Below are 16304 nucleotides of genomic sequence, written 5' to 3'. Positions count from 1 at the left end.
TTACAAGTAATGGTGAAAAGCTTTTTTTTGTTTTCCTCTCTAGGAAATGATCCCAATAAAGTGATTATACTGCAAAACAAGATTAACAACATAACAAGATAAAGGGCTTTCTCTCTGCATACCGATGAATAAAATGCCTCATTAAACCCTCTCTATGGTGCTACAGGTGTTGGGTTGCTCTATTCATGCTACACAAACTACCCAGGAAGATGTGAAGGATTTGATTCAAAGCTGTAGACTTTGCACAGGTCTTGTTCTTTACACGAGGATAATGTTTCAGTCGTTTTCAGTAAAGAGCGAGTACAAGCGAAAGAGGAAGGAAGCAGCTGCGTCAAGTGATACAGTGACACCAGAGATAAACAAACCGCCGTCTACATGAAGCCATGTGTTTGTGAGATAAAATGTCTTCTGGTGCATTAGAGGAGATTCAGTTTGATTAAACGGTTGAGGCTGCAACAAAGAGCCTCCTACAACCTCCACAGACTGCAGCCTGTAATGTGTGGAGCCCCAAAGTGGCTTTATGGAATAAAAAATTCCGTGAAATAAAATCTCCGGGAAAAATTACACAAAACACAAAAGGGCGTTTTGAACTAAACATGTCTGTAATAACGTTGAACACAGTGGAGCATTTAGCAGCTTAGATATTGTTCTCAGGAGTTGGGAGAGACTAAAAGAACTTGAATATACTCTGTGAATGTACATTTACTCAAGTACTGTGCTTCAGTACAATTTTGAGGTACTTATAGCCTATACTGTACTTTCACTATTTTCACTTAATGTTACTTTACACTTAGACCCTACTACATTTATGTCACAGCTTTAGTTACTTTTCAGATTAAAATTTAACATAAAAACATATCCTGATCTTATGATATACAATGCATTAAGTATTAAACCAGTGGTTCGCAACCTTTTTGGCTTGTGAAAACACTGACTGGTTGGGGCCTCTTGTCACATTTCAGAAGTCTATGAATTGTACCAAAAAGAGATTTCCCCTTTAAATCATCAGTGTGTAACATTTCGGGGGATCTTTTAGCAGTAAATGTAATTTAATATTCATAACTATGTTTTCATTAGTGTATAATAACCTGAAAATAAAAATTGTGTTATGTTATCTTAGATTGAGCCCTTCATATCTACATAGGGAGCGGGTCCTCTTCACGCCAGTCCGCCATGTTTCTACAGTAGCCCAGAACGGACAAACCAAACACTGACTCTAGAGTGAGCCTTTCACGTTTTTACGTTACCTGAAGGCCACCGTAGTTCTCCGACACGCTTGGAAAGGGACGGTGAGCAGAGGGGTATTCAGTTAGTGACGGGCCCGACCCCTAGGTTGGGAACCTCTGGATTAAACAACCTAACTATGAACCTGCCGCCACCTACAGTAGAGCAGCCACACTGGTAAAACGCTACTTACACGTTGATGCATCAGTGTTAATAATGTATTTTATTCTATCAGTCACAAGGGCCAATTTTCAGTTAAACGAGTACTTTTACTTTTAATACTTTAAAGAAATTTAGCTGATTCTATACTTTTACTTAAGCAGTATTTTATACTTTTACTTGTAATGCAGTATTTTTACATTTTGGTATCGGTACTTTTATCTAAAGGATTTGAAAACTGACTATAGTAGTAAACCACAAACAGGAACGTGGGTGAACAGTTGAAACCAAGGCCACAAACTCCTTTGATAAAACACGCATTTCCGTTTATTTCTAGTCCGTGTCTGTCATGTTGTCTGTGGGTCTGAATATGTTGGTGAATCAGAAAACATTTCTATGAAAAGATAAAAAAATAAATTAAAAAAACTGTTTATAACCACACGTACAAATGACCACAGAGCAAAGGCAAATGTACAGGAAAGTTTCACCACTAATGGCCTGAAAGACAAAACAAACAAAGGCATAAAATGCTATTACCTAACCTCATTTGGTATTTTGAATCTTATTTCATGATTTCATCCCACTTTTATCTGGTATTGTTTGGTTTAATGTCTTTGCAAATCACTTTGCAACTTGTTCTTGAACAGTGCTATATCAATTATCATTATTACTACATGTCACTCTGCATGTACTTAGCGTCACAGCAAACCATTCTGTGGTGTCAAATTTTCCTTAATGTGTTCTTATTTTCCTTTCAAACAGCCGTTTCCATTAGCTGCCATGTGATATGAGAGTCCATTTGCAGACTGTTGAAACTTCAGCGGTGTGACCCAGCTCAGTGGTGTTAATGTTCTGAGGCAACATAGTGGTGCTTCAACTCAATCTGCACTCTAACTGCATTACCATGGACATCTATTAGATTTGGGTGGCAATCCGGATCATGATCCGGATTCAGGAATATCTTTTTTTAATATTTCCGGTCAGCCTGTGCATTAACACCACAGGCTTTAGGACATGAGCAGTGTAACTGATGACGCGTTCATGACGCGTCACCCTGCCTCTTTCCTTCTGCCTGCAGAGAGAGGGACAGAGAGAGAGCTGAGGGTGGAGGGAGGGAGGGGGACACCTGTGGATTTGGCATTTTTTCACATTAAACTCGGTGAAATTTCAGTTGAGTTCGACCAAAGCACACTTGGTGATTGTTGGAAAGAGTAACGACGACGGTTTAGGTGAGTTTTATTTTGGTTCTGTCTGGTTTGAATGAAGTGTTTTACGATGCTCCGCTACGTGCAGCTGATCTCAACATAAACAAAATACACGTGGATGATGGCGTAAGCTGCACGGAGAGGTGGGGGGGTGGGGAGCAGTCATACTCGGGCAGCTTGGCGGAGGTCTGCGCCCTTCGAGTGCCATTCTAGTTCATCATTGTGTAAGCAGCATTTTACTGTTGTAGCTGCTGGAGGTGAAGCTATAGTTTTAAATATATATTATATACAGTAGGTTGTTCAGGCCGGTGGTTCCCAACCTAGGGGTCGGGCCCCTTCAAAGGGTCACAAGATAAATCTGAGGGGTTGTGAGAAAGAAAGATGAGAAAGAAGAAAAAACTAAGTTCTTAAACACAAATTTATATTTATAGAGTTTTCTCTAATCTTTGCTTTTTATGTGAAATTTTGGATGATTTGATGTTTATACAATCTGGAGAAATCTCAAGCTTGTCTGAAAGGAGGTTGACTAACGCTCCAAAATTAGGCTAAATGTTGGCAAGGGAACACTGTCGTGTCCATTTTCAAAGAGGTCCCATGACCTCTGACCTCAGCTCAGTGAAAAAATGTAATTTCCCCTCTGGGATTAATAAAGTGCCTTTCTTCTTCTTCTTCTTATTCTTCTTCTTCTTCTTCTTCTTCTTCTTCTTCTTCTTCTTCTTCTTCTTCTTCTATGGGTACCCGCGAGTCTCCCCTTTACACACATACCCACTTTATGATAATCACATGCACATGTATTTGCCCGAGGACAGCTATTTAAATGAATGAAGCGGGGGTCTGTGGGTCGTCCTTCAGGAAATATTAAGCGTCAAACACTTCATTTCCTGCATTCGGGTAAATTTGTATGCACCAATCTTTGCCTTTTCTGCATCAGGTTATGGTGGAAACGTCTTTATTTATGTAAAGGAAAACACAAAAACAACAAAACCCCATGTCTGTAAAAAGGGGAGACTTGTGGGTACCCATGAGAAGACTGTTGAAACTTGAGCGGTGTGATCCAGTGAGCTCGGTGGTGTTATTGTTCTGAGGCAACATAGTGCAGGCATTTCAACTCAATCTGCACTCCAACTGCATTACCATGGAAATCAATCACCTCATTTTTCCTACATTAATGTGAGCAACGATTCAGTTTTGATATCACATATCACATCATTGAGCTATCAAAAAGCTTTCATCGTATTGTGCAGTTGCCACACCTTCCCACAAAAAAAACCCAAACCCATCTACTGGGACTCATAAAGACAGGGTGACTTCAGGCAGACCTCAGATCAGATCAGATACAGGCATGTTGACATGCTAACCCTTACACAGCTGACCGGCTGCTGGCTGGCTTTGGTCCTCATCAGTAAGTAAATGTGAGAGGGAATTAAAGTGTGCAGTTGTGATGCTCAAACATGTCAGTGTTAACATCTTAGAAATATGTTGCTTTATTTACATGTATGTGAGTACTGTACTGCAGTGGTGGAACAATTATTCAGATTTTCTACCATGATACATGAATAGCACACTGTAAACAATTGCTGTTAATTTACAGCAGGATTTCAACAGTATTAACCTGTTATTGCTAAAAACAGTGTTTTACTGTTAATACAAAAGAAAATCTGTTAAATTAAATTTAACTGAACTATAATGCATTCTTAAAAAACAGCACTTTACTGTTGATCAACTGTCTAAAGTATCATCCGTAACAGTTTCATGCAGTATTTGTTTAATTCTGGGACCTGATCTGCACATGTGAGGCTTGTACATTGTACATGATGTAAAATCAGTGAATTAGCTTTATTGTTCTTCACTCACATGTTGTTCTGGTTTGCATTCTGTGCTTGTAGCCAGCTAGAGACACACATTTTGGGAAAAGTGTCAACAAGTCTATTATAACCTTTTTCCTCACAAGTGCCTTTAATTGTATTTAGTGTGACTATTCCTATGTCTGTAACCTGCTAAGTCTATTCATCTAGGCAAAAAATAATGTTTATTAAATTGTATGTAAAAAATACAACCTAAATAGTGCATTAAAACAAATCAGTAAGATAATGTAAAAGAAAGGTGAAAAACAGCTATATAATGTATCTTTAAACAGTAAATTAACTGTAAAATACTGTGAAATTAATAAAAAAAAACAGTTCAAACTGTATTTCTCATTAACAGTACAAAGCTGTACATTTCAGCAACAGTATAATAATGTTAATTTTACAGTAACCATAAAGGAAACCCTGCTGCCAGTTCTTTACTGTTACTTTACTGGGAAATTCTTAACAGTGCACTCAGTTACAAGTTAAAGTACAACACTCATAAATTCACTTGAATAAAAGTACATGTTCAATCATCAGCTAAATGTACTTAGAAAGGTCCCTTTCAGAGCTGTTACACTAATTACTGTATTACATTACAGACCACTACTTTATATATTGTGGGTAAGATTTATAATGATATATTATGATTTCTAAGCTTACTATGTGTTCTGTATGTAAAATATTAATCTGTGAATCTACTGTATATATGACTACAGCTGTCATACTAAGTAGAAGACAATTCCTTCTAATGTAGTGTAGTACACTGTAAAAAAAAAAGGTGTAAAAAAACAGAAGTTTTCAGGCAGCAGGGGCGCCAGAAAATGTCTGGAAAAATACTGTCCGTTATTTAACATAAAAAAAAACTGTAAAAAAAATAAAACAGTAATTATCTTTATATAATTAGCCTTTACTACTGTAATTTTACAAGAAATATTTTACTTTTAACAAAAAAGTCTTTTTTTTACAGTTTTTTTTCAAGAAATTTTAAATTTTTTGTCTGTATTTCAAAATGACAGAAAAAAATGTAAAAATTAAATGTTTCATTTGTGATTTATATGTAAATGGTCTTAGATTTACAGTATCTTTTTGTAATCACAGGCGTCCCTCAGTCACACACAAAAAAACATTATTGTTAGAATAGTTATACATCGTAAATCTAAGACCATTTACATTTAAATCACAAATGAAACATGTAATTTTACGTTGCAAAAGCCCAAATTTATATTAACTCTCAGAAGTTTTGCAAAAAAAGTCTATATTTTTACAAGAAATATTTGTAGAATTCCATGAAATCCTTTTCTTCTAACATAAATTAATTGTTAAAATAGAGTCATAAAACTCTAAAAAACTGAATAATTATCTTTAAAAATGATCAAGAAAAGCTTAAATACAGATAATTACGATTGTGATTACAAAAAATACTGTAAGACCATTTACATATAAAATCACAAATGAAACATGTCATTTTTAAAATAAAATTTATGTAATTTTGAAATACAGACAAAAATTGTAAAATTTCTTGAAAAAACTTTTTTTTACAGTGTAGTAGATAACAGGTGAAAGAGAACTGAGAGTTTTTATTGGTGTTTTTCACTGATTTTTATTCATTTGTGTCACTTTGTAAACTGTTTTTTTTCTCACATATGAGCGCACAACAAATGATCCAAAACTCCATGTGATGAGTTACTGATAATCATCACATAAAGGGCGTGTCTCCGTCGTGGGTGTGGACAGCAGGCTCGTGCACTCAAGACATTGGAAACGCACCCGCACAGCTTCATGATCCTCACGAGCGAGAGGAGCTGCATGCGCTTTTTTAGTCGCGCGTCGTCCTCAGGTGTGTTGATTATTATAAATTATCCTTCAGGTTTTTAATTGGAAGATTTGTTTCTTGGTGCCATTTTTAAACTGATTCATCTTACATTTTTCTTTTTTCATCTGATTGTTTCTCTTTTCTTTTTGGATGACACTTCTTCCTTATCTGTCAACACTCAGGGGACTTCTGCAAAAAACAAAGAAAAGAACAGAAAGAAAGGGTAAAGGTGTGTCTCTATCTGTGGGCACATTGACATGACTACTGGTAACCAGCAGTGGTCGTTAGTGTGATCATAAGAAGCTCCAGGTGTGCTACAGTAGACCAAACCCACTTGCGTAAAGCTGATTCTCACCTGTAAAGTGACGTCAGGCCTGAGGAGGCCTTTGTGCAGAGACCCTCCCTTTGCTAAGAAGAAAGAAGACACTACTTTTCCACTTTAAACCCGAGGACACACAAAACTGGTTTCCAGTGTACCACATCGCGTCGGAACATGTTTGTTGGATGAGTTATGGATGTAACTGGCTGAAAGGGCACAGGTAAGTCACCTCTTTGTGTCACTTTAAAGTCAAGTCAAATGTATTTCTATAGCACATTTAAAACAACATGAGCTGACCAAAGTGCATACATCTGTCAGCACTGCCAGCAGTTTATTATAGCAGTTTAGTCTGATTGTGAATTAGAGATTAGGTTATTTATACTGACATCTTCCTGAAACAACCTGATTTCTCTTGTTGCTCCAACAGAGTTTCACAATAGAGTTGAAACACTTTATCATATCTGAGTCTTAACACCTCCAGCATAGGTGTTGCCAAATATTATCTGCTTCGATCTGCTCAAATGTGAGGTTTTGCTGACGTTCTTTGTTATTTATGATAAATAACAGAATATTATTTTGTTTTGGATTGTTGGTTTTTAATTATAAAGGGCATTTTTTCACTATTTTCTTATATTTTATAAACAAAACAAGTTGCCAATTTAATCTAATCAGCAGATTAATCGATAAGGAAAATAATGATTAGCTGCTGGAGCACACATAAGAGGAAAGTAAAACCCAACAATGCATTTAAAAGGGGAAAAAAAGAGTTTTATTCTGCAAGTTTACCACCAGTCAAATACATTGATGCTTAGGATCTGCCCTCCTCTTAGTCCGTTAGTCCAGGTTCTCAAACATTTTGGGGCCAGGGACCCCTTACAGCCGAAAAACATTTTCCAAGGACCCCCTCATAATCGTAAGACCGATCAAGTATAATGTTCACTACCATTTGTACCATTTGTACATTGTCGTCTTGCCATCGTAACTATTTGTCGTCTAAAACTTTTCAACCTGAATACTTCAGACCGGTTTCATAGTGATTAAGATCAGGTGAGATAATCCTTTATTAGTCCCACAGTGAGGAAATGTGCAATGCTATTGAATGTTAATACATTAAAGCAGCAGTGGGTAGAAATAGAGCAAATATGATTTAAAAAAAATATATTTTTATAAAATGGTCACTATATCCTGACAGTAGTACAGGAAACAGGTAATCTGAAAAAAAAACATGTTCTTCTGTGTCCTCCGGTGCTTTTAATGGCATCTGCAAGATTTCACAGACCGGAGGAAAACAACCAATCAGAGCCAAGCTGGAGTCTGCCGTCTCTGAGCAGCTGTCAATCACTCACGGATTCTGAGCAAACGGTCAAACTAGGCAGCGTTTTACAGCTAAACAGTACACTACAAGATGTTTCTGAAAACATTTGAGGAGAGAAATAGGCATTACAGTAACAGAATATTGATTAATATTTGATCAGCGCTGCCTAGTTTGACCGTTTGATCGGAGTTTGTGAGTGATTTGCTGCCTCCGTTGAATGAACAGCCAATAGGAACGCTCTCTCAATGAAATGACCTGTGATTGGCCAAGGTCTCCCGTCACGGGCTAGATTTTCTAAAGCCTGAATACAGAGCCATGAGGAGGTGCAGAAGTCTAGTTTTCTCTCAGAACACTTGAATTATAATACGCTGAAAGGTTATTATGGAATTTTTGCCCAATGATGCCAAAACCATTCTGCCTACTGCAGGTTTAAAAGAGGTTAATTTTATTCAACTTGCATTTGGACTCAGCTTGACAACATTTATAATATCAAGTAATTTGATCTTAAAAGCTTTCAGAAAAATGAACAGTAGCAAGACTGGCATAGTCCTAATAAATACAGATCTTTGAAACTGACGTGCTTAAAAATAATGAACTCATTGCTGTCTGTCACAGTCACATCAGAGTTTCTATTGGCCTAAAGCTAACATGGTTGGGAGTAATGGACATATGCTTGTTTTATTGGCACGAATGGTCCCCATCAGTAGATATGCACTTTTTAATGATACAGCACAATTTTATAATTTATAGCAAATTATTCCGCGGACCCCCTGACAGAGTGCTACTGTCCCCTGGGGGTCCCTGGACCCCACGTTGAGAATCACCGGACTAGTCGACTAAGATTTCTTTAGTGGATTAGTCGTTTTTATGCTTTTTCATACTGATGACTTATTTCTGAGAAAGTTATATGAGCACATCTCTGCTAAACACAAGTGGTGCTTTTGTGTGATTCTTTGTGGAGAAACTCAGTTTTACAGATCTGTCAATTAAATCAACTAATCAATTAGTCGACAAAATCAAACTAATGTTAGTCCACTAAGAATTTCTTTGGTATCTTTAAGGTAATGAAAAAAGTATAATGTTGGAATTAATACAAAAACTCAGGTATCATATCACCTCTTATATCTAAAACTGTCAAAGGATACTCGGCCGTACCTCGGTGGGCGTATTTGAAGCAACGAGCTTGTACGTAGAATCATTTAGAAAAGGTGTAACGCCTCCTTCTCTTTTCTCAGAGTTGCCGTTTCATCCATGAACCTACAGCTGCCTTCACTTTCTTCAACAAGAGAGTTCATGGTCTACTGAGGTTGGACGCCAGCGTTTTCCAACAATGCGGTAATCTAACATCTTTAAAAAAATATTATTGTTTAGGCTACTGTGCCACACAGCTTTGCTGAATTAATATTCAGCGTTTACTCTTTAATCTGACTGTCTTTGACTTTTTTTCCCCGCAGACATGTTCAGAAGATGAAGAGTGTTTTGAAATGTGTGCTTTGCATTCCAATCACGCTCTGTGTCTTGTACATAATATCTCCATCTGTGAGGTGAGTCTTTAAGACACCACATACTAGATCAATTAATAAGCCTAAATTCAAACATTACGTTATTAAAATTCGGTTCTATATTTTGTTTTTTATGGCAGACTTTTTATAGGCCTCTTGCCGATGGAGAAATGCTCTTTGAAAAGTGCAAAGATGCTGTCTCTGGACAACAGTGTGGACGCCACCCTCAACCTTCGGTAAGACCATTAACATCTTACGTTTTAGCTGCACAGTCAGATAGTCGTGATGCCGCTAATTACTCATGACTGGAAACACGAAAACCTCCTCTAAAGCCCCTTCTTAAGTGTTTCCATCTTGAGAGAAGTCCAAGCAACCTAGGATTTGTTTGACGTGTTGAGAAGCTGCAGGTTTAATCACATCAGTCATAAAGCAACAACAACTAAAAAGCTGGTGGCCTGGTGGTTTATCCACTTTCTGAATAAGAAAGTGCTGAGATGAAGTGGCGTGTACGCAGTGAGTTTACTGGTTGCTGTTAGTGCTTGCACTGCATATGGAATTCATGATTCATACTTCATGATGTAAATCTTTTTTCTTTGATTTTATATTTTCGTTCTAAATGCACCTGTTTGGATTACAGCTCAGTTGGGGGGAAAAACCCTTTTGATAACGATTGTGACAAAACACCACATTACAAACTCGCCGTGTATAATCCTGCGATATTTAATGTTTTTAATGTGCTTAGCCTTTAGTACCAACATGTGTGTTTTCTTGTGAAAAACATAATAGAAAGAGTTAATAAATGTAGTTGAGCTGAAACGATTAGTAGATCGGCTAAAACATAATTGGCAACTTTAGATAATCGATTAACTCTTTTTAAATCATTTATAAAGCAAAAATCCCAAACATGCTCTCGTTTCAGCATCACCGCTTCATAGATTTTATTATTGTATTTCCCTAAAGTAAACTTAATATTTTTATGTTGTTGAGGAAAAACAAGCTGGTTGAAGATCACTTTGGGTGTTAGGACATTTTAAAGACTAAATAAATCAATCAATTAACTGAGAAGAGGATGGGCAGCTTAATCGATAATGAATAGTTGCAGCCCCAAAATGTATATTTACAGTATATAAGGCTGATGAGGTTGATACAGTGTACTGAAAGAAAATCAGGTTACCCTTCACAATTAGGGATGCACCGATGCCGGATCGGATATCGGGCCGATACTGACTCAAATACTTGGATCGGATATCGGTGACAATGGGGCCGATCTATTCAATTTAATTCTATGTTTATATACTACATATATTATATATTGGATTTTTTAATTTCTGTTTAAGTTTTGACCAATTTGTTGCTGCATTAAAAAGGTTTACACCTGAATTGTAATTCCTGTTAATTTTGAAGATTATTTGCCAAGTTACTGGTGTACGATTTATTATTTTAATGATAAATAATTCAGATAAATTTATATCTATGTATGAATTTGTTACATTTTGTTTTACAAAGTTAAGAAAGCAATGTTTAAATCAAGCCTGATGTTGCCTTACACATAAAATAATTATCCCAGTCACTTCCACACAGTGAGGCATACAGCTTATTAATTAAACACTGGTATCAGATTGGTACTTGTTATCGGCTGGTACCCAAAGGCCAGGTATCGCTATTGGGAATGAAAAAAGCGTATGGTGCATCCCTATTCACAATGTGAGAAAATATCTAAATATTAATATAATACAAATAAATAAAACTAGTGAAAGTATTACATCATATCAAGAAATATAGATTGAAATGTATTTGATCACATCACTCTGACTCTATGACCTGTTGAACTTCCCAACACTAGCTCTAAGCAGCTTGCCAATATTTTTTTTTATCAAAGCAAATATTTGAATAATCATAATCATTTGAATTGTGTGTTTTTTTGCAAATAACCACTACAGATGACAATAACAAAGTACAGTACTGTGTACACTAACCTCCCTCCAAGGTGTAATTCGAAGACTGTAATTTACCATGTACTGTATATACTGTGTATATAAATATTTTTTAATGTAAAATATATTGAACGTTGAATGACATCAGATCTAAAATGTCATTCCTTTATTTAGCGCATAGATTTCAAAAGTGGCAGATCAAATTTCTGAGTGGCAGACAAAAAAAAATACTTTCCTGCCACTATGCCAGGCAGTGAAAAAAGTTAAATTTCAGACCCTGGATGAAGTCGAGCTGCACTTAGTAATCAAGTACTTATAGTGTCTGGAATGTATCTAAAAAAGGGCCCCAAGCTTTCATAAATTTCCCATGTGAATATTGAAGCGAGTATCTGATTTTCTCAAGCTTTAAGCAGGACTTGATGTCCGCCAACAAACAACATGTTTTGTAGAAAATGAAGGATAGAATACAATGTCAGACACATCAGATCTAACAGGATGTGGCTACTTCCTGTAAAGTCTAAGAAGACTACTGAAGAGTGTCCCACATGACCGTAACTTTTCGTCACCGCCTCTTGCTGCCTCTGTCTTATCATGTCCACTTTCTGGGGTGTGGTGCAGTTTATCTCGATCGAGATGAATGATATTCAAAATAGGACCGTTTCATTTTACCGGACAAAAAAAGTTCCCTTTTTCAAAACTCTCCACACAGTCATCTCAACAGCAGGCAGCGTGGACTAAACGTCGGCTTTGTGTGCTGTGTATTTACAGACCATTGTGCACACATTAACACAACTAGTCACTCAGAGACAACAGTGACAAGTAAAGCTGTTGCACAGAAGGCAGAGTATATACATGTTTTACTTTAAAACCAAAGATTAGAGATGATTTCACTCACGAGCAGATTTTAAATGGAGAAAAAGGAAAGTGAACAAACCAATCGGTGAAATAGTTTTGTATTGCATTTACTGGAATTACTTAAGTTCAGGATAATGACGCATACTGACTGCAGAATTCTTGTCATGTGTACAGTAAGGTAGCACAACCCATGACATAAAGGAGTGGAGTCTTGACTCATGCAAATAGATGCTTATGCAAATAGACAAAATCTACTTCAAAGTTTATAGTTGAACTGTAATGCTGCAGTTTGTTAGTGTTTTTAGGTCGTTGTGTTCCGGGTTACTTTGCCACAGTTAATTATAGAAAATACTTTTTTTTCCTTTTTGTCGTTTTATTTTTGGTTACAGACATTTCTCAACGCTGAGTTCATCTCAACCGCAGTCGTAAAGAAAACATTCTTGTTGGGAGACACACATGCTCTGGTAGTGGAGTTGATGTGAGAGAGAGAGAGAGATGTGTGTGTGTGTGTATAAAGTGCTTTGGTTGCATTAGTGCATTTTGGATGTGAGATTAACTGTAGTGCTGCTGTGATGAAACCTCATGACGAATCTGCAATAACAATTACTTATTAATAGCAATTACAAATACTACTGCCTACATGTGCAGGGGGCAAGGTATTATTCGAGCGCTTTCTATCAAGTCCTGTGTTCAGCGCTGCTTTCGGTTTACACCGGCACGCGCATGCCCAGTGTACGTGAACAGTCATGTGATCAGGCGTGGTAGTATGGAAGGAGATTAATCTATAGCAGCCCTAAAATGCTTGTCTGGGCGGAGATCGTTTTCGTTTTAAAACGGAAACATATTAGTGTGGATGAAGCCTGAGACGCTCTGTTTGAGCTCCTTCCCCCCTTCCCTCCCGAAAAGCCCAGTCTGCTCTGATTGGTCAGCTGGCCCACTCTGTTGTGATTGGTCAACCGAACCAAACTCTTCGGACTCCACTCCAGCTCCGCTCTAACTAGCTTTGTGTGTGGCCGTGCCAAACCAGCTGCTCCGGCAAAGTGTGTTACTTGGTGACATCACCACGTTGCAGAAGAAAAGGCGGGACTTCAAGCGAGGTGTTTGAGGCAGTTCAGGAGCAGTGTTTCTGTGGGGGGAGAGTAACTCCCTTTGGCCCGGACTTTGTGACTTTGCAGACCTTTTACATGCACAAAAAAATATATATAACAAACTAAAGGAAAGGAAAAAAGCACAATAGGTCCTCTTTAATGTCAATGTATTTATTTGAATCCTAATATTGCAAACTACAACTGCGTCTTATATTTCAGGTCCAGATCTGACGTGCAAACGTGTACATCTTGGAAAGCTCCCATCATCTGGGAAGGGATGTTTGACCCTGACCTTTACGACCAGGCGTACAAGAGGGAAGGGTCCTCTGTGGCTCTGACGGTGTTTGCTGTCGGCAGGTTTGTTTTCACAATAATACTGTAATAACGTGAATAAATCCTGATCTACCAACTGCTATTTCATTTATGTTTAACTGGTAACTATTAAGATGTAAATGTTGTTCTTGTCTCCACTTCCACCACAGGTACCTGGAAGCTTACCTCGAGACCTTCCTGAACTCATCAGAGCATCACTTTATGTTGGGTCTGCCTGTAACGTATTATGTATTTACGGACCTGCCAGAGAAGGTACCGGACGTCAAGCTCGCCCCTCAGCGCAGTTTAAAGGTCATCAGAGTGGAGAAGAGCTCCAGGTGGCAGGACATCTCTATGATGCGAATGAAGACCATATCGGATGTCATAGAGTTCGATATTCGCCACCACTGCACGCACGTCTTCTGCTTCGATGTGGATCAGGTGTTTACTGGGAGATTTGGCTCGGAGACTCTGGGAGACTCTGTGGCTCTGCTCCACGCCCACTACTACCACCTCCCGCAGAGCCTGTTCACCTACGACCGTAACCCAAAGTCCAGGGCGTACATGCAGACCGGGGATTTCTACTACCACGCTGCCATCTTCGGAGGCTCGTGGAAGAGCGTGAAAGCGTTGACTGAGGCATGCTATCAGACCATCATGGAGGATAAACAGAATAACGTGGAGGCTCTGTGGCACGACGAGAGCCACCTCAACAAGTACATGTGGCTTCACAAGCCGAGCAAGGTGCTGTCTCCGGAGTACTGCTGGGACACCAGTATCGGCTACAGGAGCGACATACGAGTCAAACGACTGCTGTGGGCGCCGAAACATTATGATACACTTCGCAAAGAGTAGCGTGCTGTAAAATCACCTCCAGTATTTAATAAATGGCATGAAAACTACCTGAAAAGCAGTACACCCTCAGGTTCTCATGCTCCCTGGCTCTTTTATGTGCACATCTGCCAGTGTGGATTTTCCTAAAGGAGTGACAACATCTTTCCCTGACCGCCTGCCCTGCCAGAGAATTTTGTTATCCAGGACTCTAGGTAAATCTATGCAAATGCCGCCCTTGCTTCATTGTCAATGTTTTCGTGAAAATATGTGTGCTGAAAAGTAGCACTTGCATAGTTACATTTTATGCAGCCACATGAGAATATCAAAGTCTTTGTTGCATTTCATAACATACTGTATATGTATATTCATTTTGAAATGTTTGACTGTCTGTTCTGGCTGATGAAAGTTATATTTATGTGTGTCAGTTTCCCAATTCCTCCTTTTTTAGTGGATAATACTTATTGACCCTGAAGTTGCAGTGACATAAGTAATTCATTTCAACAGGTTGTTTCCTCTGAATTAACAGTAAGCAACGTGCTGCTCTTCGTTATCTGTATCCACAGTGTTGATGTTGAGTTCAATGTCTTAAGATGGATATGTAATATTCAGGATGTCAGTGAGACACTAAAGCAGCGGTGGGTAGAATTGGAGCAAATATGATTTAAAAAAAAGTTATTTTTATAAAATGTTCTACTATATCCTGACAGTAGTGCATGAGACAGGTAATCTGAAAAAAAATCATGTGTGAATCAGTATTCTGTTACTGTAATGCCTATTTCTCACCTCAATTCTTTTCAGAAACATCTTATAGTGTACTGTTTAGCTGTAAAATGAGAAAGTTTGTGACCCGACCGACATGTTGAGACCAGTTGAGGAATTACCAAGCACCGCCCACGAGCCGGAGTAAACGTTCTCATTTTACAGCCAAACAGTACACTACAAGATGTTTCTGAAAACATTTGAACATTTGTTGACTTGACACAATGTCTAACAATAGAGCAGCTTTAGGTCAATGGAGCCTTTAGTTATTCAGAAATGAAGATTAAATGGAGTAAAGACCAAATATAGTAACTACATCTATACCGTAACTACAGTCAAGACAGTTTGTTTTCTCAAAGATGTTGTGCCGGATGTAGTGGGCTTCATATCGTCTTGTCAGTTTCTGAAGAAGAAGAAGAAGAACGCATGAAAAGAGAAACCACTTTAATCTTTTGTTTATTGAGATGGAGGACCTGATACGGGACAAGCTGCCCAAATTTCATTTCATTTTGAACTCTGCAAAGCAAACTGTAAAGCTTGGGTAGAAGCCAGAGCTTTGAATTGAATTCGTTGTATTGACTGATCCTTAGAGTTTGATCAATAGGGAAAGTTGTGAAAAAATGTTTTTGGTCACTTTGCACCAGTTTCACTCAAGAGAGCTTTAAATTAATCGACGCAGCTGACGTCTGTAAGATGTACATATGTAATGTATTTTGTATCCCAACCTTGCAAACGGTGTGTGCAGGCCATTACAGATTTCCCACCCAGATGTATTATATGGGTGGGCCTTCTTCCAGGCTACATTTTTGTGCAAGTTGTGACGCGTTTACTGCTGCATGAGCTGCTTTGCTGCAGGGAAAATACTTGTTTGTTTTTATAAAGATTTACAATACAATTATTTGAAAGCTGTGTTAATAAAATACAAATTTGTGAGGAGAAATATATAATAATAATTATAATAATATAATATCCTTAGGCACCTTGTCCAAGAGATGTTTCTTTCTTCTTTTTTTAAAGGACAAATGCATTTATTTAATTTAAATAATTCAATAGTACAGTAAGCTCTTAACATACACGTTAAAGTCTAATTGTTCTACCTCTCTGCAGCTGTGTTGCAGGTGGTCCGACCTCATCA

The 16304-nt window shown here is 37.9% G+C and overlaps 1 protein-coding gene across 7 annotated transcripts; it reads left to right on the top strand.

The window, feature by feature from the left end:
- Positions 1-6139: 6139 nt before the first annotated feature.
- LOC119492602 (alpha-1,3-galactosyltransferase 2-like) lies at positions 6140-15075 on the top strand. 7 transcript variants are annotated; one of them, XM_037777179.1, is made up of 6 exons: positions 6140-6275; positions 6434-6790; positions 9340-9429; positions 9525-9623; positions 13484-13621; positions 13747-15075. In XM_037777179.1, the coding sequence occupies exons 2-6, from the start codon at positions 6756-6758 to the stop codon at positions 14429-14431; spliced, it is 1047 nt and encodes a 348-aa protein (XP_037633107.1). In that variant the 5' UTR covers positions 6140-6275; positions 6434-6755; the 3' UTR covers positions 14432-15075. The 7 variants fall into 7 exon arrangements, with proteins under 7 accessions (XP_037633107.1, XP_037633115.1, XP_037633099.1 ...); XM_037777171.1 differs by having other exon boundaries at positions 6167-6697; positions 6734-6790; XM_037777202.1 differs by adding an exon at positions 9121-9220 and having other exon boundaries at positions 6167-6790; positions 9528-9623.
- Positions 15076-16304: the final 1229 nt, after the last annotated feature.

Source organism: Sebastes umbrosus, chromosome 1, assembly GCF_015220745.1.
Source record: "Sebastes umbrosus isolate fSebUmb1 chromosome 1, fSebUmb1.pri, whole genome shotgun sequence".
In the NCBI taxonomy this organism is placed as follows: domain Eukaryota; kingdom Metazoa; phylum Chordata; class Actinopteri; order Perciformes; family Sebastidae; genus Sebastes; species Sebastes umbrosus.
This window is presented reverse-complemented; position numbering and strand designations above follow the sequence as displayed.